This window comes from Chlamydotis macqueenii, chromosome 4, assembly GCF_036417535.1.
Source record: "Chlamydotis macqueenii isolate bChlMac1 chromosome 4, bChlMac1.mat, whole genome shotgun sequence".
Lineage (NCBI taxonomy): Eukaryota > Metazoa > Chordata > Aves > Otidiformes > Otididae > Chlamydotis > Chlamydotis macqueenii.
The window spans coordinates 17,271,944-17,298,367 of record NC_141559.1 but is presented as its reverse complement, the minus strand read 5'-3'; the positions used below and the strand labels follow the sequence as shown (position 1 = coordinate 17,298,367).

The 26,424-nt window shown below is 34.8% G+C and overlaps 1 protein-coding gene across 2 annotated transcripts in view; it reads left to right on the top strand.

The window, feature by feature from the left end:
• Positions 1-26,424, top strand: part of LRBA (LPS responsive beige-like anchor protein) — a 423,660-nt gene that overhangs the window by 308,756 nt on the left and 88,480 nt on the right. For both annotated transcript variants that reach the window (XM_086746251.1, XM_086746250.1), the window contains exons 45-47: positions 146-286; positions 1,472-1,591; positions 19,022-19,174. In XM_086746251.1, the coding sequence (XP_086602377.1) occupies positions 146-286; positions 1,472-1,591; positions 19,022-19,174 (414 nt within the window). The remainder of the gene's footprint in view (positions 1-145; positions 287-1,471; positions 1,592-19,021; positions 19,175-26,424) is intronic.

Here is a 26,424-nt window from a genome sequence, read left to right as displayed (position 1 = left end):
CATCTGCTTTGGAAAGCATCAAACCCAGTCTTCTCCTTGCATGCTGATAATTCTGGTTACCAAAAAGAGCAAAGAGACTATAATGTGATAATAGGTCATGTTATATTTATTTGCTTAATGTGTTTATTTTTTGCAAACCTTGTAGCCTATTGGAGCTTTGAACCCAAAGAGAGCAGCATTCTTTGCTGAGAGATATGAATCATGGGAAGATGATCAAGTCCCAAAATTTCACTACGGCACACATTATTCAACCGCAAGTTTTGCGCTGACGTGGTTATTAAGAATTGTAAGTATATCTTTTAAAAATGCTTTTCCTTTAAATTATAATGAAAGCAACAAATAGGAAGGAATTAAAAAACTAAAACTCAATAGGATAGAAGAGTACTGAAATTTTCTAGTGTTTGTAATCAATAGCATGGGATAAACATATTCTGAAGTTTGACTGGAAACTTAATTTTTATGGTATGGCCTTTTCAAATCAGTAAAGTTTTTTTCTTCTTAAAAATTGCTTTTTAGTGTGCATTCTTATATTACTTTAAACGTGGTTAATGTTCCTTCCTTGCATATTTTCTGACTGGACCATGTACCATTTGTCATTCTTACTGAATGTACTTAATTTTCACTTCCTAATGAGTGGAAATTAGTTGGTTTCTGATGGTCATGAAATTCTGTGGTGTAAATAATTATTTTTAAGAAATCTGCTGCAATTTATATGGAAGTAATATTTGAGATGCTACATATTGATAATATATTGGTTAAACAATGCATTTTTCTATAAATTGAAAGGCGATTTGTCTCCTAGAAAGTAATTTCTTTGGGAGAGCATTAGCAGCACATAATTAATTAAAGCTTGTTAGAATGTACAAGCATACATAAATCCTTGAAGTAATTTATAGCGCTTAGCTAATTTCAAGCAATTATCCACTAATATGTGCTTAAGTGTTCTTTAACTAAGAGGAGGCTTTTAAATCTTTCAAACATTTTTCTTTTCTAAATCATAAATTACATATTAAACAATAACAACGATAAAGCTATTGGTATTGAATGCTACTCTTTATATTAATAGATTAGCTTGAACAAAATAAAATGCATGAGTTATTTTGTTACATGCTAGTTTAAAAAATATCTAAGGTAAAAATACTGCACTTTTTCATGTATTTGAGAGCAATTTGTGTCACAACTGACTGTAGCTCTTCCAGCCTGTAAATATTTTCTTTTGTTTTTGTTTACTTTTCTTTATCTGAATATATATGCATGGAGTAGGAATAAAAAGCATTTATTGAATAAGCATCAGTTTGTATTTCTCCTTCTTGGATAATAGAATTAACCCTTTGCAATTAATCATGTGTCTGCCAGAAGAATAGCATCATTAATAACCAAACCTCAAAAGAATAATAAATCCCTTTTTTCCCCCTGAAATTCCTTAAGAAATACTTTGCTGTTTTTAATTAATCTTTATATATATATTTAGGAACCCTTTACAACACTTTTCCTAAATCTACAAGGTGGGAAGTTTGATCATGCAGATAGAACTTTTTCATCTATTTCAAGAGCATGGCGCAATAGTCAGCGTGACACTTCTGATATCAAGGTAAAAACTTTCCTGAAATGTGTTAACATATTTTGTGCTACATCTGCCTTTATTGTAGCGGTATTCATACGACCACAGGTTATGAAGAAGGGGAGGAAGAAGACTGGGAACTATCTTTCCATTTGGGAAAAGATGCAAGGGAGATGACACATGGTTTTACTTCTGTTCAAATGTTTCAGTGAATTATTTGTAAAACTTTACCAAACATTTTTAGTCCTGAGACAGAAATAAGGCAAAATTGACCTGTGTGCTAGTTACATGTTTCACTGTCTTTTTGTTGCTCTGCACAAGTTTTAAGCTTTTGAAAAGTCTGTAGAAACTGGTATAGATTTTTAACCACTAAGTTTTGTAAATGATGATGCTGTTGATGATTCTGCCCCGCTTGGATAAGAATGTTGCAGTTAATATTCATATCACTTTATGTAATTTTGGCTCTAGGCATCCAATGTCATTTTTGGGCAATTTCTACAGTGACCTATTTCTTGTTTGACTATGACAAACAGGAGGGGAAGGCTGTGCTAATTTAGGTGCAGGAGGGGCAAAAACTAGTCTTATCATGAGGAATAATTAGAAGATAAAGAGCTGAGAGAGAGAACTGGAAGGAGTCTCCAGAAAGACTGTATAGTGGGTAGAGAAAGAAAGGGCTACAGAAACCCAGTGTTTGAGGATGCTAAGATGAAACATAAAATTTAGTGTGATTTTGAACCTGTCCTAACAGAGGCAGTGGGTCTGGGAACTGGTGAGTGAACAAGTAGTAGGTCGGAATAGAAGATAAATTAATCTGGTAATTAGCCATTGTATAGAAAGAGACCTAGAATTAAGTGGGTCAAGAAGCTAAGGCAGGAGCACATAGAAATTCCAAGGGCAGAGGTTTAGGTAGGTAGCCATTGAAGGAAGGAATGAGGTAAACAAATAGAGTCTGGGATCTGAGGAGTATTTTGAACTGGAGAGGAGAACAAAGAGACAAGGATGCTGCCAGTGGTGGGAAAGATCTGTTGACCTCAAATCCAAGAAGGAGTAATATCAGAATTCATTTATTTTGATGGAAGGAAGGATGGAAAAATATCATGTGAAGAAAATCAGAGACTAACTCAAGAATGTCAAGCAACTAGCAAGAGACATAAGTAACACGAAATCATTCCGTAACCATATTCATAGTGAGGAGATAATTAAGGAAAGGGTTGATCTGGAGATCAATGGAATGAGAAAATTGTCAACCAATAGTGCTGAAAAAGTAATGTCTGTCTTGTATGTGTGAGTCCCCACCAAAAGGATCAATGGCAGTCAGTGACTATTGGGATTAATACCACTTACAAAAAGATACAATGTATATATCATATTGAGAAAGAACCGCTTAGAAAGTGCAAATATGTTAGATTTTTTTCAAATTAAGTGGTCATTATAACTTAATTCTTTTGTACCTACAAGACTGGCAGGCAAAATTTCAGTGCTTTTTTTTTTTTTTTTATTTATTTGAGAAATGGAGGAGGGGAAAGGTAGCAGTGGTGGACAAATGAAGTATTTAGGTTTTAAAAAGGAAGAAAAAGAGCCAATAAATTATGAAGTGAGTTTAACTACAATTCACAGAAAAATACTTAGGCAAATAATCAGACTATGTTTAAATTCCGGGAAGATAACAAGGAGACAAGAAAATGAAACACATATTTATCAAGAAGAGATTATGTCAAAGCAATCACAGTTTCAGATGAGAAAAGGTAACAGACCTAATAAACAGAAGAGAAGCAGATGATGATCTTAGTTTTTTCCATTGTCTCATGAGTGAGCTGGGAAAACTTGGTCTAAAAGAATCTACTGTTTTTGGAGAATAGTTACCAGTGGTTCATTATTAAAACTGAAAGATGTATTGAGTGGAATTCTTCTTGATAATTACAGGTTAGGCCTCAATTTCCATTGAAATTGGATTGGAAGGTACTGGAAGTGTAGTGGAATTGGAAGTACTTCTTGCAGAAGGGAAAAATTCTTTGAGAAAAGATAAAGTTTATTAGGGAAAAGTGAGAATTGTAATTTTATGCAGATTTTTATAGTTAGGTACAAGGATAACACAAGGAACAATCTGCTGTGCAAAAAAAAAAAAAAAAAAAGATGTAGGGTTGTAGTACGTCACCAGTGCACACGAATTAACAATATTGTGGTATAACAAAAGGTCAGTAACATTTCATAGAAGATACCTCAGTAGGACATAGTATAACTTTCCAAATGTATGAAATCTTCAGCTTTGTCCAGCTTTGCTAAGGTCTGAGCTGCAGTATTGCATCCATAGTTGTGGCCTAGTTGGAGAGAATCCACACTGGAACAATGATAACAATGCAAGGTCTTGAAAATAAAATGCAATGAAAGATTGAGTAGCTATGCTTATTTTTCTTCTAAAGAAGAGAAGATTGAGGAACTTAAGAGTCTTCTATTATATAGGGACTGCTGCAAGAAAGAAAGGAAAAATGTCTGCTGCCCATGCTGGATAGAATAAGAATGTATGGACTTAACTATCAGAGAGATTTCAATTAGATGTGAAAGTAACCATTCTAACAGAACAAGTAAAACCGATGAATGCTTTCCTGGCAATTGCTCTACTGAGGATTTTTCAGAAATGCTTAGATATCTTTTGGAAATGATGTATGTGCAAGCTGGTACTGCCTTTCGAGGCATCCTTACTGTTATGGATGGCCTCTTGAAGTTGTTTGTAGCTTTCTGAGTCTGAATTGCCATGAATTATATTATACTGCTGTTAAGCATCTGAGTGAGTATTTGTCCTGGTTTCAACAGGGATGGAGTTAATTTCCTTCTCAGTAACTGGTGTGTTTTGAATTTCATACGTGAAGAATGTTAATAAACACCCTGATGATCTGATTTGTTGCTAATGAGACAGAGGATACTGTTGGGCTTTCCAGGTCTCGCTAATGTGCAGGCATAGGAAGTTGGGAGAGAGACAGACAGAATAATTGACCCAAACTGACCAAGGAGAGTATTCCATGCCATAAACATCATGCTCAGTATATAAGGAGAGGTTGCCCGAGGAGGGGGCATTGCTCTCTCCCCCATTCACTGCTTTGCTTGATGCTTGATTTTGTTTCTGTGATGACTGCTCAGGACGGGCTGTATCAATCACTGGGGCATCAGGTGGCGAGAAAATATATATTGCTCATTTTGTATATTTTAGTATCCTTATGTTCTGTTATTACTGTAGTTTTACTTTGCTGTTCTAGTAAACTGTCTTCATCTCAACCCATGAGTTTTCCTTTCTTCCCAATTCTCTCTTGCATCCTGCTGTGGAGGGGGAGGTTGAGTGAGAAACTGTGTGGTGACTAGGGCTAAACCACAACACTATTGTGTAGAGGAAACTGTTAATGAGACTGGATGAGCAGCTAGGGAGGGGGATGAGATAGGATAGGACATGTTGAAAAAATTAGGAAAGAGAAAGTTTGAAAATGTGGAAAACCATCTTTGTTGGAAATACCTGTATCTCAAATATTTCACTACAACTGTGAAAACCAACTTTCCTGATACTCAGTGGTCTCCTCTGCCTTGCTAGTGTTTGTGAAATGCAAGGCTAAATTGTCCCATGTGCCTTTAGAAGTTTTCTATATGCAGAATTGCAGTGTGTTAGCTTACCAAGTACTTGATCCATCAGTGAGCCTGAATAAAGAAAATTATTATGTGCTGCTGCAGTAAATAGTAACATAATCACATATACATGCTTGTAAATATAATTATTTACTAACTATTTAAGAAAATTAAATTAGATGTTGCTCTCATTATAAAATTAGTGACAGAAATCTTACTTAAATGGTATGTTTTGTGTTACTGGTTTCATGTATCAAGCATACATGCAACTGAAGCAGTAACTTCCATGGGAGACAGTCCATGGCTGGCTAGAATGTTTTCTTTGCCCATCTTGCATGATATATGTACATGTGCACGCTTTGTGTGTATTTGGGAAGGAAGGAGGAGGAAGAAGACAGAGAAGGAGTTAAATGGAGAAGGTCCAGAGGAGGTCCACGAAGATGATAAAAGGGCTGGAGCACCTCTCTTATGAGGACAGAGTTGGGGCTGTTCAGCCTGGAGAAGAGAAGGCTCCGGGGAGACCTGATAGCAGTCTTCCAGTACCTCAAGGGGGCCTACAAGAAAGGTGGAGATAGGCTGTTCAGTAGGGCCTGTTGCAATACGACAAGGAGTAATGGTTTTAAAATAGAGGTGGGTAGATTTAGATTAGATATTAGGAAAAAAAATTTTACGATGCGAGTTATAGAACACTGGAACAGGTTGCCAAGAGAGGTCGTGGAAGCCCCATCCCTGGAAACGTTCAAGGCCAGGCTGGATGAGACTCTGAGCAACCTGATCTAGTTGGGGATGTCCCTGCTCCTTGCAGGGGGGTTGGACTAGATGACCTTTGAAGGTCCCTTCCAACCCTAACCATTCTATGATTCTATGAATACAGATCCCTCTGGTTTTGTTCCCCGCCAGGGGAAATGAAGAGTTTCCAATGTTTGTTCTTCCTTCAGAGTTCCTCTCCCACTTACTTTACAGCCAACAAATATTAGTAAATCATGACACCCATAAGTTTCAGACTTATTCCTTGTAATCTTGAAGTACCATCCTCTGTAATCATTTTATGATAGTATTTTCTCATGGTCTGTCCTGAAAGGACTGACTGTACATCATTTGTTATCACCTTAGCATACAATATTGCAGTCAAGTAAATGCTATTTCTGATTCAAGTTGGTTTCTGAAATTATTTCCTTATATTTCTTATAATTCTGGACTGGAAAGCTGATTTCTGCATCACTAGAGTCAAAGGGATGATGCCTATAAAATCAAAGGAAAGGAAAGAAAACTTATGTCAACTACTGTCATCAGTGGAGTTCTAAATTGTACATTAATAAAGAAATTATGTATAGAAAAGCTGTCTAGTTTGTATCCACCTCCTTTTCAATAGATTTAAAAAAACAGAAGTCATATTTTTAACTTCTAGTACATTACCATCTTGTAAGGTAACATATTAGAAATACTTGATGTTAGCAAAACAAACTTTTAAAAAAATAGATAGCCTTATGTTCTTTTGATTGTTTCCAGAACTTGGAAGATGCTGCTTACTGGCAAGAACTAGGGTGATTTCCTTGGAATTTGCAATTTGCAAACACTAATACATTAATGATTATTCAAAGGTTATTCAAAAGCCTTTGACATCTAATTTATTAATTCTTTTCTAATATCAGGACGTTTTTCGAGTGTCTTAATTAAGTCCAAGATTTTGTCCAAAACAATGTGGTTTTCCTATTAGCTCCGTGTATGTAAGAATGTATTGTGTGAGCAGAGCTCACACCTGTCTGTGAAGACTATGCAGTTCCATGCAAAATTAAGATTTTATCTCATGTCATTTTTAAGAAAATTAGACACTTGAGGGGGGCTTTACTTTTTTCACAAAGTGTTTAATAAGAAATGTATTTTTGTGGATTCTCATTTAAGAGACACTGTCATGTTTTACAATGTAGTTATTACATCTTTTAAAACCTATATCTTCTGTATGCCTATTATAATCCAATGCTAACTGAATGCATCTGGCATATTGGAAAATATGTTTTGTTTTGAGAACAATTTTCATTGTTACATTTACATGGAAATTATGCAGAGCTGAGATGAAAAATAATAATATAAAGCAAATAATAAGAGCATTTAAGTGAAAAATGGCCTTGTAGAAAGTATTCATACAGAGATCTCTACATTATGTTCTAACTTTTCACCTCCGCAGGAGACAGTTTTAACAAAATTACAAGATATATCCTGAATGTTACATTTGCAGCAGGCTGATCAGCCTGACTGAGTGATGAAACATTTAAATGCATTAAATTAATACGGAATTCCTCTTTTTTTTTTTATTTGGTAGGTAGACTACATTTTTGTGTTCTGTCTAGTATTTTTTAGCAGATTCGTAACTAAATTCTTCAATCTTTCTGCTTCCCTTTATACTGTTTCAGGTGGGGTTTATATATTGCGTTTTGGGCTGAATATTAAATATTTTTAAAGTTGAAACAATCTTGTGCTACTGTATTATTATTTTCATTGTGATCTGTTTGAGGCTGAGCAATATGTAATTAAGAAGAATGCCTTGCTACATGTTTTAATTATTAAACTGTGTATTTACAAATATTGTTTTTTCTACTGTGGATGAGTGTTCTGACAAAAGTAATTAGCTAAGTTCAAACTTCATTGGAAATATTAATCAATTTTTAAATTTTAACATTATTTTTTTTCTTGTGTTCTTGTTCTGAAGCAGCTGACTCCTTCCAAGATGAATGCAATTCTCTATGTGATGGGTCGGTTGCCACTTAAGTGCAAAAAACAGTTGGCCCTTTTAAAGACAATGTAGAGCTTGTTTTTGCTCAACAGTAGATTGACTCAGGGAGTCGCCTTATGAACAAGAAAATTATTTTAGCTATAAAAGATGCCTTTGTGAGTCAGATGCGGGGAACAAAAATTATTTCAGAGGAGTCACTAGTTAGTTAAGGACTTGAGATAGACTGAATGACTTGAGAGAGAAATCTCTTGAAAATGTAGGTATAGATGGGCATGGAAATGACTTTGCTGTAGTATCTGACTGTCCGTACCATTCAATCCATGGCAAACACAAGGTGAAAAACATCTATTTCTCAACAAGTGAAAAGGTTTTAAGCTTTACCTTCCATTTCTGATGGACTGAGAACATATAAGTAGTTGGCTGTTGTGGCTGATTAAATAATACTAGGGGTTTTTTTGACCATAAGCTCTCTGGATTCCTGTTGATACTTCTACCGCTGATGAAAACCTAGCAGTTTAATGCATTGATTTACAGAAATACAAAGGATTTGGGAAACCACTTTTAAGACCTTGAAAGTGGCAGGCCAAAGTGAGTGGTATTGTATCTTGATTCATGTGGAGTAGGGGGCACAAAGGAAAAATAATAGTTTATTCCTATTCCAGCTGAAAAAAAATGTGAATTTTTAGAACCATTGAGCTGATCACAGGAAATTATTTTTCCTTGCTTCTCATGTGAAGAGAATTAATGTAGTTATTGATGCTTGCTGTCCTGAGATTATTGTTAATCTTGATTGAAGGCATCATATATTACAAGGAGGACTAACGTGGGCTAGCTTTGGAAGCAACTCTTGTTGGCTGGTATTGCTTCAACAGAGAAAGCTGAAGCATATGTGTGGTCACAACCAATCTTTGTCAATATCTTGTGAAAGCCTTGGATCGATGATCAAAGCAGGAAACTAATGCTGCACTGTAGTATAACCTTTGGTTGAACTTTTCAAATTTTGATTTGAAGAGGTGATACATTGCATAAAACTTAATCTCCTAGTTCTCCCCTATCCATTTATGTAAGCAATGCAAATTAAAAATCCTTTGGAAGTTTGCTAGTGTCTCACTACCACTCTGGCACTGTTATTTACTAATTAGCTCAGCACTGTTGCCTTTAAATGATTGACCATGTGTTTTTAAGTTAAATCTTCTGTACTGAACAATATTCAATATATTTAAATTCTGTGAGAGTACCACTAAGTACCTTTACAGTACTAGACAGGGATGACCATTAATTCATTTAGTTACTTCTTAATTTACATTATTAGTGCAAACAGTCCTGGTTAGTTTTGTCAATACTGTGTGAAAAGCAAACATGGATAGCCTGGCAGTGTTTAACAGAAAAATAGTTTCGTTTAGGACTTGGAAAGTTAAATCTGTCTGTTCTTTTGTGTGCCTGTTTTTCTTTGATGAATGAGTAGATTTGCACATATATGTTCAGAAGCAGTTGTTATTTCTGGTTTGGTGGCTAAGCTGTTGCAATAAATTTATTTATTATTATATTTACAACACCATAATTGTTAACCATGTTGCTCTTTGCGTGTATTTTTCTCTTTTCCAAGTGTAGTATTTTGCTGGGGCTTCTTTGGTTTTTGTGGGTTTTTTGGTTGTTGGTGGGGGTTTTTTTTTGTTGTTTTTTTTGTTGTGGTTTTGTTTTTTTTTTTTTTTAATACTATACATACAGTTTTTCAAGATTCTTTGAAATTCTCATGTTGTCTTCCAAACAGCTATGTTGTCTTCTTAGTGTCATCTGGAATTTTCTTACTGCACCTTCTATGCCAGGTCATTAATGAGATTATTGACTGGTATTGGGAGTAGGGCAGACCCCATTACCATGTCCTCCCAGTTTGACAGTGAGCTATTGATAACTGCTCTTGGAATATGGATTTGCAGCTTGGGTATGCCCACACTATTGTAACCTAATCTCATCTCTATTTCTCTACTTTGCTTGTAAGAATGTCATGGGAGACTGAGACAGTCTCAGAGGTCTTTCTCAAAAGTGAAGCAACATCTTTCCTCTTTTTCTTTCACCATCGACTCTTGCAGTTACCTTTTGAAAAAAAAAAAAATAGATTGACTGAATGTGAATGATTTCTCACCATTTTTAACCAAGTTACGGTCACTAGTATAGAGTTATGCACTGTTCTTCATCCCTTTCCCTCTACTGCTTTGTGCGTATTCCTTTTTCATGTGTTTATGGATTGGGGGTTTTTTGGTGCATTTGATCAGCTTTGTTCAAAAAGAGATACTGGAAGACCATGAACATACAGAAAATATTAGAAAGCTCCAATTATGCTGTTCCAGATTTTTCCATCATAAAATGGGTAATAATATATGCAATTCAATCTTGTGATATGACGCATATCAGTGCAGCTATTGTAAGGCGGGTGTGATGGTATTTAATATAAGAATTCATATCTCATACAGGTGTGTTTGTCAAGTTATGATCCTTTATCTTGTCCTAAGGTTCTCATAGTGTAGAACAGCTTAATTTTTAGGTACAGAAATGCTGTTTTGGCACGTTAAGTACGTTTTAGAACTCATTCACATCACATTGTTTTGGACAATTTTTCTTTAAATCAAGCTTCATTTTTAAAGTCTCTTTGAATTCTAACAGTAATAAATAATGTCTGCTAGAATGTGTAGATTGTCTTGGGCTTCTAGGAGTGTACTAGTGTTATAAAGTAGTCATCTAGTATATATAAACACTAGTGAGATTACGAGAGAATGGGTTTGGCCAAGACTCTTCAGGAGTGTCCTTGGAGGGGACAACCTGGGAAGCAGGAGAATGCTAAAAAGACATCATTGTTTCATAATGAATAGGATACTGAGATTAAGAACTAAATTGTAACTTAAGTGATAATCATAGGTTTAAAATGTTGTTTCAAACCATAGACTGTAATAAATGAAGAGCTCTGAAAGTAGCCCTCTGTCTTCTCAATTTTTATCCATTTTCTGATTCTTTGCCTCTAAGTCTAATGCTAATGACTAAAGTTGATCCTGGACAAGAATGCTTTTGATACAATCAGCCTATGGTAACTGACAGTGCAAACTTTGAAACAGAGTTAGCCTGTGCTAACCAAGGATTCTGCTGGCCATAGGACATTTTCAAAATTTATTTGAAGCTATCGGTGCTGTTATGTAATGTTCTTCAGGTTTTGTAAATTGTTCTTAAAAGGAATAAAGAAAACTTTGGCTACAAGTATGCGATATTTAACAAGAGTTGTTGAGATTTGGTGCCATTACTTCTTAATTAGGCAGTGTCATTAAAATATAGCTAATGCATCTGATTAGCATTATTGAAATATTTAAAACTAATGGAAGAGTTGCAGTAAACTAAAATAAAAATTAAATAATTTATTACATGGATTTCATCAGATAGATGCTCAGATAATTATATAATGTGCCCATGTATTTCAGTCCTTTACTATATCTTAACTTTTCTTCCTTTCCGGTACATATTTTGAGTGAAATAACTTTCAAATCTTACACAACTAAAAACTATTCAGGCTGAAGTTTTCAAAGAGTTGTTAAAGGCCTGTGCAAACCATGTATTTATAAATAAATAAATAAATAAAATCCATTTACTTCTGATAAAGAAATTATACAGAAATCCAGTCATAATATGTCCTGTAATTGCATGTCTCTTTCACATACTGTTACTGAAAGAAGCACATCCAGGGAAACTTTTGAGTATCCACAAGAATTACTGGGTCCTCTTTTTATTAGGGTGTTAAGACTGCTGCTGTCTGTGGGTCCTGATGTATTTTTATCCAAACAAGCACAAACTCTGTACAGAAAATCTTTGTTATGGTAGACAAGTTAGATCGGTAACCAAATATGAATAGAATATATCACAAAATTAAAATACAGGTAGTGTTACCTGCAGTCATAGATACTGCGTGGTTTCTGTGACTGTTGTTTGGATTACTAAGCCATTATTGGGTCACATGTATTCAATGTGCATTTTTTTTCTTTCAAGCATGAGATTTTTCAAGTCTTCAAGAAGACTTGAGAATCTAGACTCCATCATTGAACTTTATGGGCAACAAACATTAAGGTGGGCATTGGGAAAATTCTATTTACCTCATAATACATCAGGTTTTGTATGTTTGGAAAAAGTTATTAATATTTGTAACATACTATAAAGGGGAAAAAAACCCAACATTCTCTGCAAGTATTAGAACAGATGATGCTTTGCCTCCTATGGATTTGCTTCTTGCAATTGATTGACTTGTTAGTCAAAAAAGCTCTAAGCCTCAAATTAAGAATTTCTCTGATGGTACTTTCGTTATGGTGCCCTCTCTGTGGAGACTACTAAAATGAGAACTGCTCCTGCTCTTACTGGGCCCCTCAAGACACACACATAAAATGGCTCTACTCATCTGCTTATTGCTTGTAGGAACTTAGTTATATTTATAACCTGCTGTAAAATTTGGCTAAAATTAACCAAGAAACTTAAAATGAAGGTTGCTGTAGATAGGCCGATGAGCACATGCGAGCTGCAGGATTGAATATGACTGATTAAAAGACATGTTAAGCAATGTGTTTAAACCTAGGTACTAGAGGAAAGAAACTCTAGAGTTCCAAGCTGCTGGAACATTCCGCAGCTGAACGATGACAAATATAATGACTTCCTTTAAAATATATGTATTTTAAAAAAAGTTGAAGCTCTGCAAAATGGCAACTCATGCTTATTGAAAAAGGCTGCCTAATGCAAGCATGCCTAAGAGACACCCTGTAACATGATAAGCTTTTCTACATATGCTTTGCATTGTTTTATACTTCTCCATCTAATAGACAGGAGTCTCAGATGTTACAAGGATTAAAGTTGCTGCCAAACTGGCAATATTAGCTTTGTATAGGAGAAATTTCATGTCGTATTAGTAGCAAGGTCAAAGATCTCCAAGAGGAATGACTAGCAAGGTTTGGAAGCAGGTACATAGTAATTCAGATTTTTAACCATAAACTGTATGTCTGGTGTAGCAAAACTTTTAACATATTTAGGATGCAGACCTTTAATTTTTATGAAAGATTTGGTTTTCTGTAAAATGATGTCAAGGTCCATAACAGGAAAATAATTCTCTAAGATTAAAAACAAAACAAAAAACAAAAAACCAAACAAAAAACTAAATTCAGTCAGATCCATGTGTGGTAATGTGGGAATTGCAGTAGTTAAAACTATAGACATCTGGACGTAAGGATCAGAAAGTTCCATCTGATATCTGTGATATACTTCTTTTATAGCCAGGCATAACTGTATTGAAAATGAAACAAATACTTTTTAATATCTGCTCCAAACTTTTGGTGTAGCTGTTGAAATAATAAACTTTGAGTAAGTAATGGACAAATTTGCTGAAGTCCAAAGGAGAATGACCAGAGTTCTCAAAAAAGATGAGTGATAGAAAGTTGAACGTTTTAGGTTGTTTACTTTGGAGAAACGAGGAACAAGGACAGAAATGCAAAGTGCTTTGGCAGTGGCAGTTGTAATGCTTTTACCCTGCTGAGGATTTTGGCTGGCAGGCACAGTGCACTTCATTTCATGGCATAATAGAACAGCCCAGGCTGAAGGGACCTTGAAAGATCACAAGGTCCAACTTTTTGTGGGAAAGGGAGCCTAGATAAGATTATCTAGCACCACATCCAATCCTATCTTGAAAACCTCCAGTGATGAAGACTCTACCACATCCCTGGGTAGATTGTTCCAGTGAAGAATAATTCTCACTGTAAAGAATTTTTCTTCTATCAAGATGAATTCTGCTGTATACTTCCTGTTCCAGTGTCCTGCTGTGCCAGCCTTGGTGCTGGCGTGTGTGATATCCGTCCTTAGTGCAGGAGGGGAGTAGTGGTCAGAAAGTGCTGGTGGGAATGGATCTCGCCATCCCTGAGGTAAAAGCTGCTCTTGCACATTGATATGTGTAAAAAGGGGCAACTGCTGCTTGTATTCAGTCTGAATAGGACAAGAAATTGGCTCCAGCTGCAGGAAAAGCAGACTAGATGTTAGGAAGACTTTCTAGTGGTGTGAATGGATGGATTCGTAGGATCCCTGTCATTGAAAATTTTGGAAGGACAAGGCAGAGAAGCATCTTTCAAGAATACCTGATTATGATTTTCTGTGAATGGAAAGGTGAACAAGGTGACCTTTCAAGGTTTCATCTAGACCTTTTTATGGTTCAATAAGTCCTTTTCACCCCCAGCTAATTTTAAAAAATGGAGGAAAAGAATGTAGCTATATAGACACTTTTCCTCTTTCTCTGTCAACTTAACCTGAACTACATATTACATAGTGTATAAGTATGGTCAGTAAGTCCCATTGCATACTTTTACATATATTCTCAGTAAAAAGTAAAATCATTTTGTGTGTATATAATCCATGTATTGACTAACAGGATTTAAAGTGCATTAAAGGCGCACTTTTACACAATAAAGTATTGACTTAATAAAATCTACTTATTGATCAATAATGAATCAACTAATTGTGATTATCAGATAGTTCATTAATTTACTAAATAAATAGCTGGGTTTTTTTATACTTTGCTTAAATATAATTTACTGAAGATTTAATTATAGATTTAATTATAAATTACTGAAGATTTTAATATTTTTCTTAAACTAGGAAATATTTGAGATATAATATCTTAGAACTTTAACAGGATGATTAAACATTGACAAAATTAATTTCTTTATTGATTCAATTCAGAATTTTAATGGAAATCTGCTGAAGTATTTTTCCTACAAATTTGTAGAACTTCAAGCAGTGTCTTGAGGGAATTTCTTAGTTCTGCAAGAAATAACACACATATAGCAGATGGAGGGAGACTCATGCATACTTAGAAATTATACTTTCCCGTAGTTGTTAAAATTGTTATATTGAAGTGTGATGAAAAAATGAAATTTGAATTAATTTAATATATTAGTATATATTTTTGAATGCTATTTAAGTCCTCTAACAGAGGAAATAAAATGTGGCATTATGAATAAAAACGTAGACTTCTAATATGCATTTTTATTATTCTGTTTGGCAGGTTATATATAGACTTAATATTGCTTAATGTGATTGTCAAATAATTTAGTTTGGAAATCTGGTATCTTATAAATGTTTTAATATGGTTAGGGAATCGGTGTCACTGTTTCTAGACAGCTTTGCAGATCATATAACTCTGCTTCAAAATGCATCTGTCTATTATTTTCTAAACAAAGGAAAATAATAAAATGTGTGGTGGCAAACATGAAAATAAATTACCAGTGTTAAACTGACTTTTTGTTGATATTACTCATTTGTAAAAAAATTTTTTAAAAAAAGAAAAAAAATCTTTTTAGTGATGTTTCCTTAGGAATCATTGTTTCTATGTAGTAGAGGACAATTTTTAAAAGATAAAAATTGTATTTTAGTTATATGCAGAATTTTGTAAGCATTTTTAATAAGAAACCAAATATGAAAAATTTTATCTTCAATTTTCTTAAAAATATATATACAACTATAAATACTGTGTGTTAGATTCATGTTAATATTCACAGTGACTTCCTTCATCAGCTGTAATGAGATCAACAACATGGCAAAAGCAGTGAAGTATTGCTCATCATTAGGATGTCTGTAAAACTGGTGAATTCCAACAGAGGAATTTCTGAAACTGATTTTCAACACAGCTGTGCTAAAGCAAAAGCTTCAACAAATCGTACAAGTGTTTTTGTTTTGCCATGAAGTCATATAAACAAAAGAAATGTGGGACAATTTTACTGTTCCTGTACATGTGCATAAAATTTCAGAAGGGATTCAGTAGAACTAGAAAAAGTATGAAGGCAACCAAAATGGTTAATCAGAAGGGAAGACCTCCAGAGGGAATTAATCTAAATTGCCTAGAATCCTTTAGCTTGCAAAAAGAGACCATTGTGGAAGAATGTGATGATATAGGCCTATAGTATCCAGAAGGACAGCTAGAAGGAATTAATATTTACTGTTCTTTGCAGTATCAGTCCTGGAACCATCCACTGGCACTGTTAGGAAGCAGTTTTAGAATGGTCAAAGGAAAAACCTTTGTAGAGTAAACTACAGTGTCGAAGCCATGATTTTAAAAATCAGAAGCACAGTTCAAAAATGATTGAATGGTTCAAAACCATTTAAGTGTAAGAAGCTGACAGTATCTGTGGAAAGATTGTAGTTGCCATGTGTTAGTCTTCCAGTCCTTGTGACTGTTCCAGGTGAGATACTAAATGGTCCTTCAGTTGTGGCTGGTCCTGTATCTTCATGTGGTGTTTGTGTGAAACCCCAAGTAACTCCTTCCTCTGCCCCTCAAAAAACAAGCAAAAATCGCATTAATTAATCTTTTTAATGTTCTCAGATGTCTGAAAAGTTCCATTATTAATGGAGTTACACATGTGAGTCAGCATTTACTGTCTTAGTGTCCATCTATGCATGTGATGTGAATAACCTAAACAAAAAGAAGACCCCACAAAGAGAGTTGAGAAGGACTGTTAAGGACTGCAGTTACCAAATACATTAATAATATTTGTGAAGTTGATGGAAAAATATTTTATCAGGTTTATTCACTGGTTTTAGGAAAAACTGTTGGCCTTAACTGATGTTGTAATTTTCACCCATATAAAGCCATTGGAAAATGGTGCTAAATACTACTAAATCAGAATGGCTCAGTGCGTCTGTTTGCACTCCGTTTTCCCATAACTATCAGTAACAGAGGTTGCTGATAATTTTTAAATTTTCAGGCAGCATATTGTTTTTGTATAATCTAATGAAAACAATGTGTGTTCTAGAAAGCCAAATGTTTTCTGATCTTGAAAGAAACTAATGAGTAGCTGTACATATATATATATAAAATAAAAACATCAGTAACACATGTAATGAGCTTATGTTTTAAGTATTCAGAATCATAGTATGGTTTCATATTTGTGGTGCAAGCTGCTGTGGAATTAATAGTCCAGCGTCTCTGTTTTTTCTTTGTTAGGTTTCTGTCTGTGATTATGATAACTACAGAAACTTCAGTGTTAGAGTACTTTTTTACAAACGTTTATCCTTGTTACATTCTTGTTCTTTCACTTATCCAATTAAATAGTTTAAAATCTCTTTTTATCAAGTACTTGTCAAGCATTTGGTACAGAAGCATGTTTTTACCCTGCCTAGTTAATTAAGGTGACTGTAAACAAAAAGATGTACAATTCAAAGCCAAGCAGTGTTTCACACAAGGATGGAGGTGATAATAGCTTAATTCCTGCTTGATCTTTCCTGTCTTTGCCCTGGCTACTTCGGATTGACCTTGTCCGCAATCTGATGACCTCCCTATTGCACTCAGCCATTTGGAAAGCTGCTCATGCCATAGCTGGCCCTGAGGGGCTATCTGGGAGACTGCTGATCCATTGACCCATGTCAAGAGTGGGTTTCAGGTCTGATCTACTGACCTTCTGACGTAGCTATGTACTACACCCACTGTAGACAAAGCCAGTGGGGCAGTCTGCTTTTTTTTTTTTTTTTTTTTCTACTTCTTAAGTGGCATGCAGTTTGCACTTGCTGTATGGAAGACCAATTTTACACCAGTGATTTGCTATGAAATACACTTCCTGAAGCAATTACACGTATTGATCCTTTCTTTACAAAGGAAGTAAATTCTCTAATTTAGTGGCTCAATTTTTCTAAATCCATCAAATTGCCAGGTTTATTGGGTGTATTTAAGTCTCAATATCAAGTTCCACAAAAAAAAAAAGGCACCTTTAAAATATACTAAGGGCAGAAATGTTTATGTTATGTCTTAATAGGCTTTTTCTATTCAGTATTATGCCAAGACTTTGCAGACATTTATAAAAGTGTGTAAATAAGGTTCTAATCACATTAAGTTAGATATGTTTTTATATATCCTCCTGCATATTTTACAAAATAAATGGTAGTTTACGAAGTAGCAAGTCTGTTTGAGAAACAGGGAAACACTCAGGCTTATCCAGGAGAAAATCCTTATGGTTTTGACCTTAATTTTGCTTCCTAGCATATTGTGTTCAATTCTGCACTCAAATTTACTGCTTTCTGCTTAAATAATTCTTTGTTTAGTTGTTAGTATTACTTTGTTTTTCTCATAAGACTTGGAAATTACCGTTCCTTTGCTCTATGTGCTTGCTGGTTTTTTCCTCAGCCGTGTTTAGCGTAGCAGGCGCTGCCTACAGAAGTGCCAGGGTGGGCCAGCTGTGGAGGTGTTAAATGCTGCGTTCCAGTCATGTTCCGCTCAGGCCTATAGAGCACACTTATTTAAAGTGATGATAGCGCATAGGCAGACCTTGTAACCATGTGAAATGTCGTCCTTTTTCAATTGTGTGCGTATGTGTGTGAAATTATGCATGATTCTTCCCTGTAACTATAGACTGGATGCGTAATTGAGTTAATGACCTTTCCATGAAAGAAAAATATTGACTTGATTCAGCTTTGACTGTGGGTTTTTTTTCTGAACCTGTGTTATAACTCCAAGTATTTTAGAATTTACAAAAAAAAATTATTTCTGGGCATTGAATGATTTTAGATAATAGCCAAAATATTAAGTTCTTAGACCCTTTATGTTAGAGAGAATAAGAATATAACTGCATTTCACACCTTCATAATTAATACATATGGTGCTACTTTCACCCAAACTGTAGACTGCTATCTGTGTATTAGCACTTTACAATGTGGATTGTATTAAAATGTGAAAGAAGCAGTTTTCCCCAACTTCTTAACATTCCTGGTTGCCTGTTGCTTTCCACTAAATATTACTTGTACCGTGTAATGTTCATTACTTTAGTTTGATAAGTTTCTCTGTGTATAATATGCAATCAAAACCAACGTTCTGACTTCTTTGTTTTATAGCCTGTTGTGTTTTATTTCTTTGTCATGTTAAAAGTATGATAAGGATTTATGATATCTAAAGGTTTAAATTTTAGAAAAAATAAAAGAGGATTTTCCCCTTCTAGGAGGGAGGGGACTGTCTGTGGGAGGATTTTGTATATTCTTTCCCTAATGCCATTCTAGTAATTATTTTTTTAACCCGACAAAGTGCATCCTCTGACAGAATTTATAACATGGCATTGTTTTTCATTTGTCTGCAGGAATTGATTCCTGAATTCTATTACCTCCCAGAGATATTTGTCAACAGCAACAATTACAATCTGGGAGTGATGGATGATGGAACAGTTGTGTCTGATGTTGAACTTCCACCATGGGCCAAAACCCCAGAAGAATTTGTTCGCATAAACAGGCTGGTAAGATGGCTATCTTCTATTGTCTGTCAAATAACATTTGTCTTGCAAGATTCTTCTGAAGTAGTTTGGATCTCTGCTTGTGATATATAGTATATGGGAGTATGGCTGAAATAATCTAAAGAAATGTTAAATTTACAAGTTTAGGAAGAAAAAAAAAGGCATATAGTATTGCTAATTCTTTAGAATTGCTCAAAAAAGCTTAAGTACGGTCTAAATACACAGATCTTATCCCATTTGTATGTCAGCTCTTGTCGTTCTGAAGAGGTAATAAAATAATCACTTTACAGAAGATTTGAAAAAGCTTGTTTAATCATAGAAATATCTGTCATTCTGATTACTTAAATGTAATTCTAGGGTTTTTTTAATTTTAGTATCCACATAACTCCAAAGATCAGTGAACACCTCAGGAAAGAAGGTTGCATTTTAAATCTTCTGCCACTTGTTCCATTAAATTGATATTTTTCCAAATTATTTTTACAAGAAAGTAAAACTGAATTCTCCTTTGCCTGCTTCATTCCCGAAACATGTATTACTATTCTTTTCCCTGTTTTGGAAAATCCTGTTGTTAGCACTGCCTGTCTTTGCTGTGCCCTCTGGCAGTGCAATGAGTTACAGAACAGCTGTTATAGCATCATTGTTGGTGTTTCAGCACATTTTCAAAGCTATTACGTTAGGCTCTTCTCAAAAAGAAAGGATTCTGCATCAGTGGCACTCTAAAATAAATAAATTAGAGAAACTTTTTTTAAACGAATCTGTAAAAATGAGGCTGCAATTTTCATGTGGCAGTCAACTAACTGGGAAATGCTGAATTAAAGCACGAAAACTCTCAAAAACTTTGCAGATACCAGGCTTAAGACTTGTTAATGTCCTGATAGTCCTAAGTTAGAAAACGGGAATTGAAAAAGTTCTATTGTTGGCAGAACATCAGACCTCATGTTCACAAAGTTGCAGAACAGTTGCATCAGAAGAAATCTGATTTATAAGTTAACAGAATGCTTTACACTGTACTTTTACTGGTGGCATCATACTGTGGTCTTCAGAAATGTTACTTGGCCTAGATTTCTGCAGGCAGTTGTAGGGTGCCCCATAATAATCACAAATTATGTTTGGTGAATTTAGTGTTTTGCTTCATATAGAAGTGTGTGCAAATTTTACTTAAACAAGGTATGAAATACAATAACATTTGGCAAACCATATTCAGACACAACTTTTGATCGTACAGATGTGCTGATAGGTAATCGGTTAGGGAGGTAGCCTGACAACTTTTTGAGCTTGTCTTGCATTGGTGATTCAGGATAACCTGAGAAATTAAAAGCTGTGTTCTTAAGCAGACTTGTCAAAGGCAGCCCATGGCTTTGATCTCTCTCACAATTGTGGTATTTTAGCTTTTGCATAAAATATAGTTTTCATTCTATTAATTACAGATCTGGCTTTTCCCACTGTGAAGTTATTCTCCTGCTTCCTCCTCTTCTAAGATTTTAGCTCTTAATTTTCTTTCCCTCATTTCTACCCTTGGTGCCAGATTTTTCTGACCCTTACATCTCTGTACGCTCTGACCTACACTTCTTGCATCCTTCCATCATTTCCTAGAGCCTTTTCTACTAGCGTCTGACTTTCTTGCAGCTCTCTTTGATATCTCTCACTTTGCAGCTCTTGCAGCTCTCTTTGATATCTCCCCCTTGTGCTATATTGTCAGGATGAAGTGCTTCATCAGCAGGAAGCAGCTGCTTTTCGATTATTACTGTTAAACTCTTGGGCACAAAATGTAAAATCTCTTTAAAGTCTTCTCTTAGAGAGCAATGATCTCATTCTGTATACCAAGTGTATTTTTTTTTCTTTTTATGTACAATCTACAATAAGCACATCTTTATTTTGTTAATCCTGAAAAAAAAGCAGTTCAGGACACTCTAGAATGAGGGAAGTGCTTGTTACATAGCCAAAACGTTCATTTCAAGAAAAACTAATGTGAAAACAGCAGTCTGTTAACTTTTGTAGATTTGAATGTTGAAGATTAAAATTACTTTGTCATTTCCTTAATTTCACTCAGCATTTCTTGTGAAACCGAAATGTTGCATTTATTGTCTGAATTTAATTAATGTTTCCTTCTCAGATACTTTTTTTCCCCCAAGCAATTATTCATTAATGATTGTGACTTTTGAAATTATTTTAATCAAAAAGACTTTGCTAGTAAGCTGCTTGGCTTCATAACTTCTGCTGTGAAAGTAGACCTTGCAGTGCCACTTGTCAAGTGGTGTACTGAAAGAATGTGCAAAAGTTGCCATAAATTAAAGTTTTTCAAAACAAAGAACTTTTACGGGAACATGCAATTTTCAAGTATTGCATAATTGGACAGAACAGAAATTTTTTAAAGGCTTAAGTTAATTACAAAAGTAAGAAATAATTTACCAAGTGACGGTATATTAAAGTGTGTCAGACGTCATCCCTTTTAGTGACACTGTAGGTTGCTGATACTGTTGCTATAATTCAGATATCAAGTTTCGGTCAGTCTGGTAGCGTTAAATTTAAACCTCTGTGCCAATGAATGGCGTTAAGTGCTTCTGTGTGACATAGTCAACCTTACCATGGTGGTGGTGGCCCTGTTAGTGCTGGTATGGATGATGCCCTCTGTAATCTGCTGTTTTTGCAATGGAATGAAACTGAGAAGATTATATGCAAATATTAAATTGCTTTTTCTTGTTAATACTTGGTGGATTCGATACCATCAGCATCAAATCAGAATTGTTGTTTTTTTTTTTTTTTTTTATAAGTAGAATAGGTGTGTTTATGAAGAATGCTTAAAGCTCGGTTCCTCGTAAGTGCTATCAAAAAAAAAGCCTGCTACAATATGGCATGGGCTGATTCATTCAGTTATATTTCCATACTGCTTCCTGGTTCAGACAAAATAGTGATTATAGTATTTTAAGTGCTGATCTTGTAAGCTATCACACATAGGTATTTTTTCCCTTTGCATTTCAGTTTTACCTCTTCAAGTCCACAGATCTTATACAATGATTGGAGCTCATGAAATGCATACTACTTTGATCTGTGACCTTTTTGTGGTGCTAATCGGGTTCCTGATATCATTATACCTTGCTCATTAATCATATTTCCTGCAGCCCGTCAGCCAGCCAGACAGCCCGAGCCCCTGTTTGCAGCCTTGTGTTGGCAGGTTTCTGCTTTTCCAGATTATTACAGTGTGATACTTTGGCTTCTCATAACCAGACCCACATCAAGCTGTGTGCTACAATTAAAGTCAGATGGTCCTCAGGTTGAGCAGGGATATACTGTTGCAGCTGTCTGTCTTTCTGGAATAGACCAGCACAGGGAACAGATGATATGTAGGAAAGCGCATAATAACAGCTTGTACAGTACTGGGTCAATAGCAGGGGTTCAGAACATTAATTGACAGGCTGATAGCTGATTTAAAAGTGATTCTCAACCTATTTTTAATTCTCAAAAGTATGTATTTTAACTGAAATAGATTGTTGAATGTCCTCTGTGTTTGCTCTGAGAGAGAAAGCAGAATGGTGTGTAATTAAAACTGGGTCTTGATTGATGGAATGTCATGATGAGCTAAATGATAGCATCAAGATGTCATTCTAAACAATATAGTGTAGTGTAGAATGCATGTATTGCTTCTTTGTACAGTTGGTACTTTGTATTAGTTTGTGATAGCACAATATTTTATAATAGCACAAATCAATGCAGGAGGGGTAGGATATTTTTCTCTTAGTCTACAGTTTGATGGAAAAGTAACTGGATTTTTACCATTCTGAAACCTTATTATATAGTTCTAAATCTCTGTATTGTATTTAGCGACATAGAAGAACTGCTAAGATATCGAAAAATTTTTTCAGTTTACACAGATGCAGTTGACAATAGTTGTATTATTGTGTAATTGCACACTTTATATATATATGTGTGTCTGTGTAATAAGAATTATAATATTAGCTTAATAAAAGTAAAAATCCCAGGAACTTTTATATGAGATAAAATTATAATTCCTCCCCCCAGCAAAACAGAAGAATCCCAAATGCAACGTACTATTGCATCCTTACTTTATTATGTCAAAGTTTTTCTATCTTTAGGGCATGAGTATGTGAGCAAAGAGGAGAATGCTAACTTGATCTGATATCTAATAGAAAGAAAATACCCAACAGTTTTTTTTTGTTCTTTCGTGCTTTTGAGAGACTTCTAGGAAAAAGAAATGGGAAGTAAACCAGGAAGGAAAAGAGATAGATGTTCAGATGTTGTTTGGATTCAGAAATCTTAAACAAAAACTATAGCAGTAGTTGCCAGACACTGAAATAGACATCCTTTTAAACTTTGATTTTTCTAGGGTCTTCTGATGGCTTCAAGTCTTAGTTATGTTAGCTACCCTCCTTTAGAATACTTTTCTGGTTTAGAAATTTAAATTAACTTGTTGGAGTTAGTGATATCTAATCTAGTGATATCACTTGTTAGTGATAATTACCCCATTAAAGCTAATAGAAATTTGAAATACCTTGTTATCATGCATGACAAAGTAGACATTCACATAGACCAGGTGCAATGCAAGGAGGAGTCCCATACTTCCCACTGATAGGAATAGCTAAAAATCCTAATAAGGCAGTTCTGTTTGTTAAAAATATTTAAGTGGTCTGTTTTGTCCTGTCGATGAAGGTTGGATGTCTGAATAGATAAGAATTACTTTAAAACTATTAATCAACTGATAATAACTAAATTTCACACAGCTTTGATGAGCCTCAGCTTTTTGAGAATTGGATTGCCTCAATGATAATAAAGTTGTTAAGGTCTGTCAAGACAGCTTTCCACAATATATCTCAATTTAAGTATTTTAGTGCTTTATTGCAGAGTTGGTCCTTTCATGATTAGTGATTTATCCATTTGATTCAATGCTGGAGAAAATGCAAGACAGATTAGAAAAGTGATGAGATTACTGTGCTGGATTGAAAGTTTTGAAATCTAATTTTCAAATACTTGAAAATGTAGTGATTGGAACCTAGGACGCTTTCTGAAACAAATGAAATACTTAAATACATAATGGTAATATCCACAAAATTTATCCTGGCATGATAAGTAAAACAGAGACAAAGGATAGGCCAGCCATTCACCCTAATAAAAATTTTAGTGGAGCAAGATGAATCAGTATTAAGAAGCAGCGGTCAGTAAGAAAGATCTACATTGAAAGGGTTAGAAACATTAGAGAGCAAAAACCAGGTTAACTAGCAACATCTGAGTGGTTATCTGTGCAGCACCTACTTTGAAATTCTAGTTTAAGCAAGATTGGATGTAGTCTTAAAAAGCTAGAATGCAGATTGGTCTCTGTACAGTGTGTGATGAAGATGCTTCTGGCCATCTGAGCTGATCTCAAATGTGTACAGAATTTCAGTGTAGAATAGAGGACAAGGAAAATCATAGCTCTGTGAACTCTTCACTCAGCTCAGGCTTTTCTAGGTGGTTCTGTGGACATATTAGATATCTGTTCATCTAGAAGAATGGTAATAGATCGTGGTGAAAAAGAAGAGTTTTGATACCAGTTCTTTCAAATTCTTCATTCTCATTCAATATATGTGATTGAAGTGTTCTGGTTATATTTCTGACATTTAGTGATTTCTTGTGGCTTTTCTTTGCAAAGTATAACCTATATACAATACAAGATTTGTACAATATCCTCTGGAAGGAAGATACCTATTAACTCTACAAACATTTTAATTTTTAGAAAAAACACTTTCATAAATGTATAATAGAAAAAGTAGGTTGGAAAGTAATCTGTAACTTTACTTTTCCTGGTAAATACTTGTATTTCCGTGCCACGTGTGTGTGTGTAATGCATTTATAATGGGTATATGTTTAAACGTAACTATAGACTATGCATCTTAAAACACTGTGCTGCATTCATTTTATGTTGCTTTCAAGCTCTAACTATGGAAAAAGGTTTGTGCAGGGGGTAAGGTTCCTTATATCAGGCAAAATAAACATTTCCATTCATAGAAGTTTCAGAAGCTTAACAGTCTAATCCAGAAAGTTGTCAGGAGTATTATTCTTCAGTATAGTTGGGTATGAAAGATCCAGTCTGCTGGCATATTGGACTTTTTGTATTTAAAGGTTTGGTGTTGTTTGACACAGATTTTTTTTTTCCTTATCTGTGAAAACAAGGCAGTCCTGGGAAGCACAAGGGCTGCACCATGAAGATATTTAACAGGCAGAGGAGCACAGAGAGTCTCTTAAACAGCTGAAGAACTGGAGGACTGATGATGTGTAAATTTAAGAAGCAGGATTCCTTCTTTCCTCAAAAAGTGCTTGCATGACTGCAGCGTGCAGTTCTACTGATTGTCTGGTTTTACCTTTCAATTTGTCCACATAGAATACCAACACTGGCTTAAACCTGTTTGCTTTGCACCTGGGCTGCGTGGTTGGTGTACTGGTGTTGCTGCTGTACTTACACTCATTTCCTACCACCTCAGCCACATGGGTAACAATTTCATCATCTGTGTTGGTCACTGCAGGATTTTTTGCACTGTTAGGATTACTTCCTAAAAGTTAGAAACTTCATTCATTACATATGAAGGTCTGATTAAAAGCACCTTATTCAGACCTCATATGAAGGTAAGTCTAGAATAACGTTAGTAATGCCAGCGTAACTGCACTTAGGTGAAATCAGTGCAAGTGAAAACCTCATCTATGGGTATTCTGAAGAGAAAATAAAAGGATCATTCAAAGTAAGATATTTTTGAAAAGTAGACAAGAAATATTTCTAAAGGAATATGATATATGGCCTATTAGAAAAGGTACTGAAAATCTGGGAATAAACAAAAGTAGATTAATTTTTCTGTGTGTACAATTGACTCTGTGTGTAAGAATAACTTATTTTTAGTGAAGTTCCATCTAAGAAATGGAAAGTCACATTTATTTAAATCCAAATCTGTTGGAATATTGTTTTTACTAATTTTCAGGTAAAAATTTTAATTGATTTAATTTGTAAAGGAGACTACCATACAAAAAAAAAAGTCAAATATATTCAAGAATATGATGGGGGTAATGAAAAGTGAACTCGAGCTGTGCTTCTTAATACAACTTGCCTTAAGAATGCTGAGAGCATTCAGTTTTGGTTTAATAACACATCAAAATATGCTAATATTGGAATATGGTGTTTGGATAATATACATGATGGAATACATTGGAGAGGTGCATCTATAGGACAAATTTAATACATAGTAAAATGCAAAAACGTGATGATGTAAAGAAGC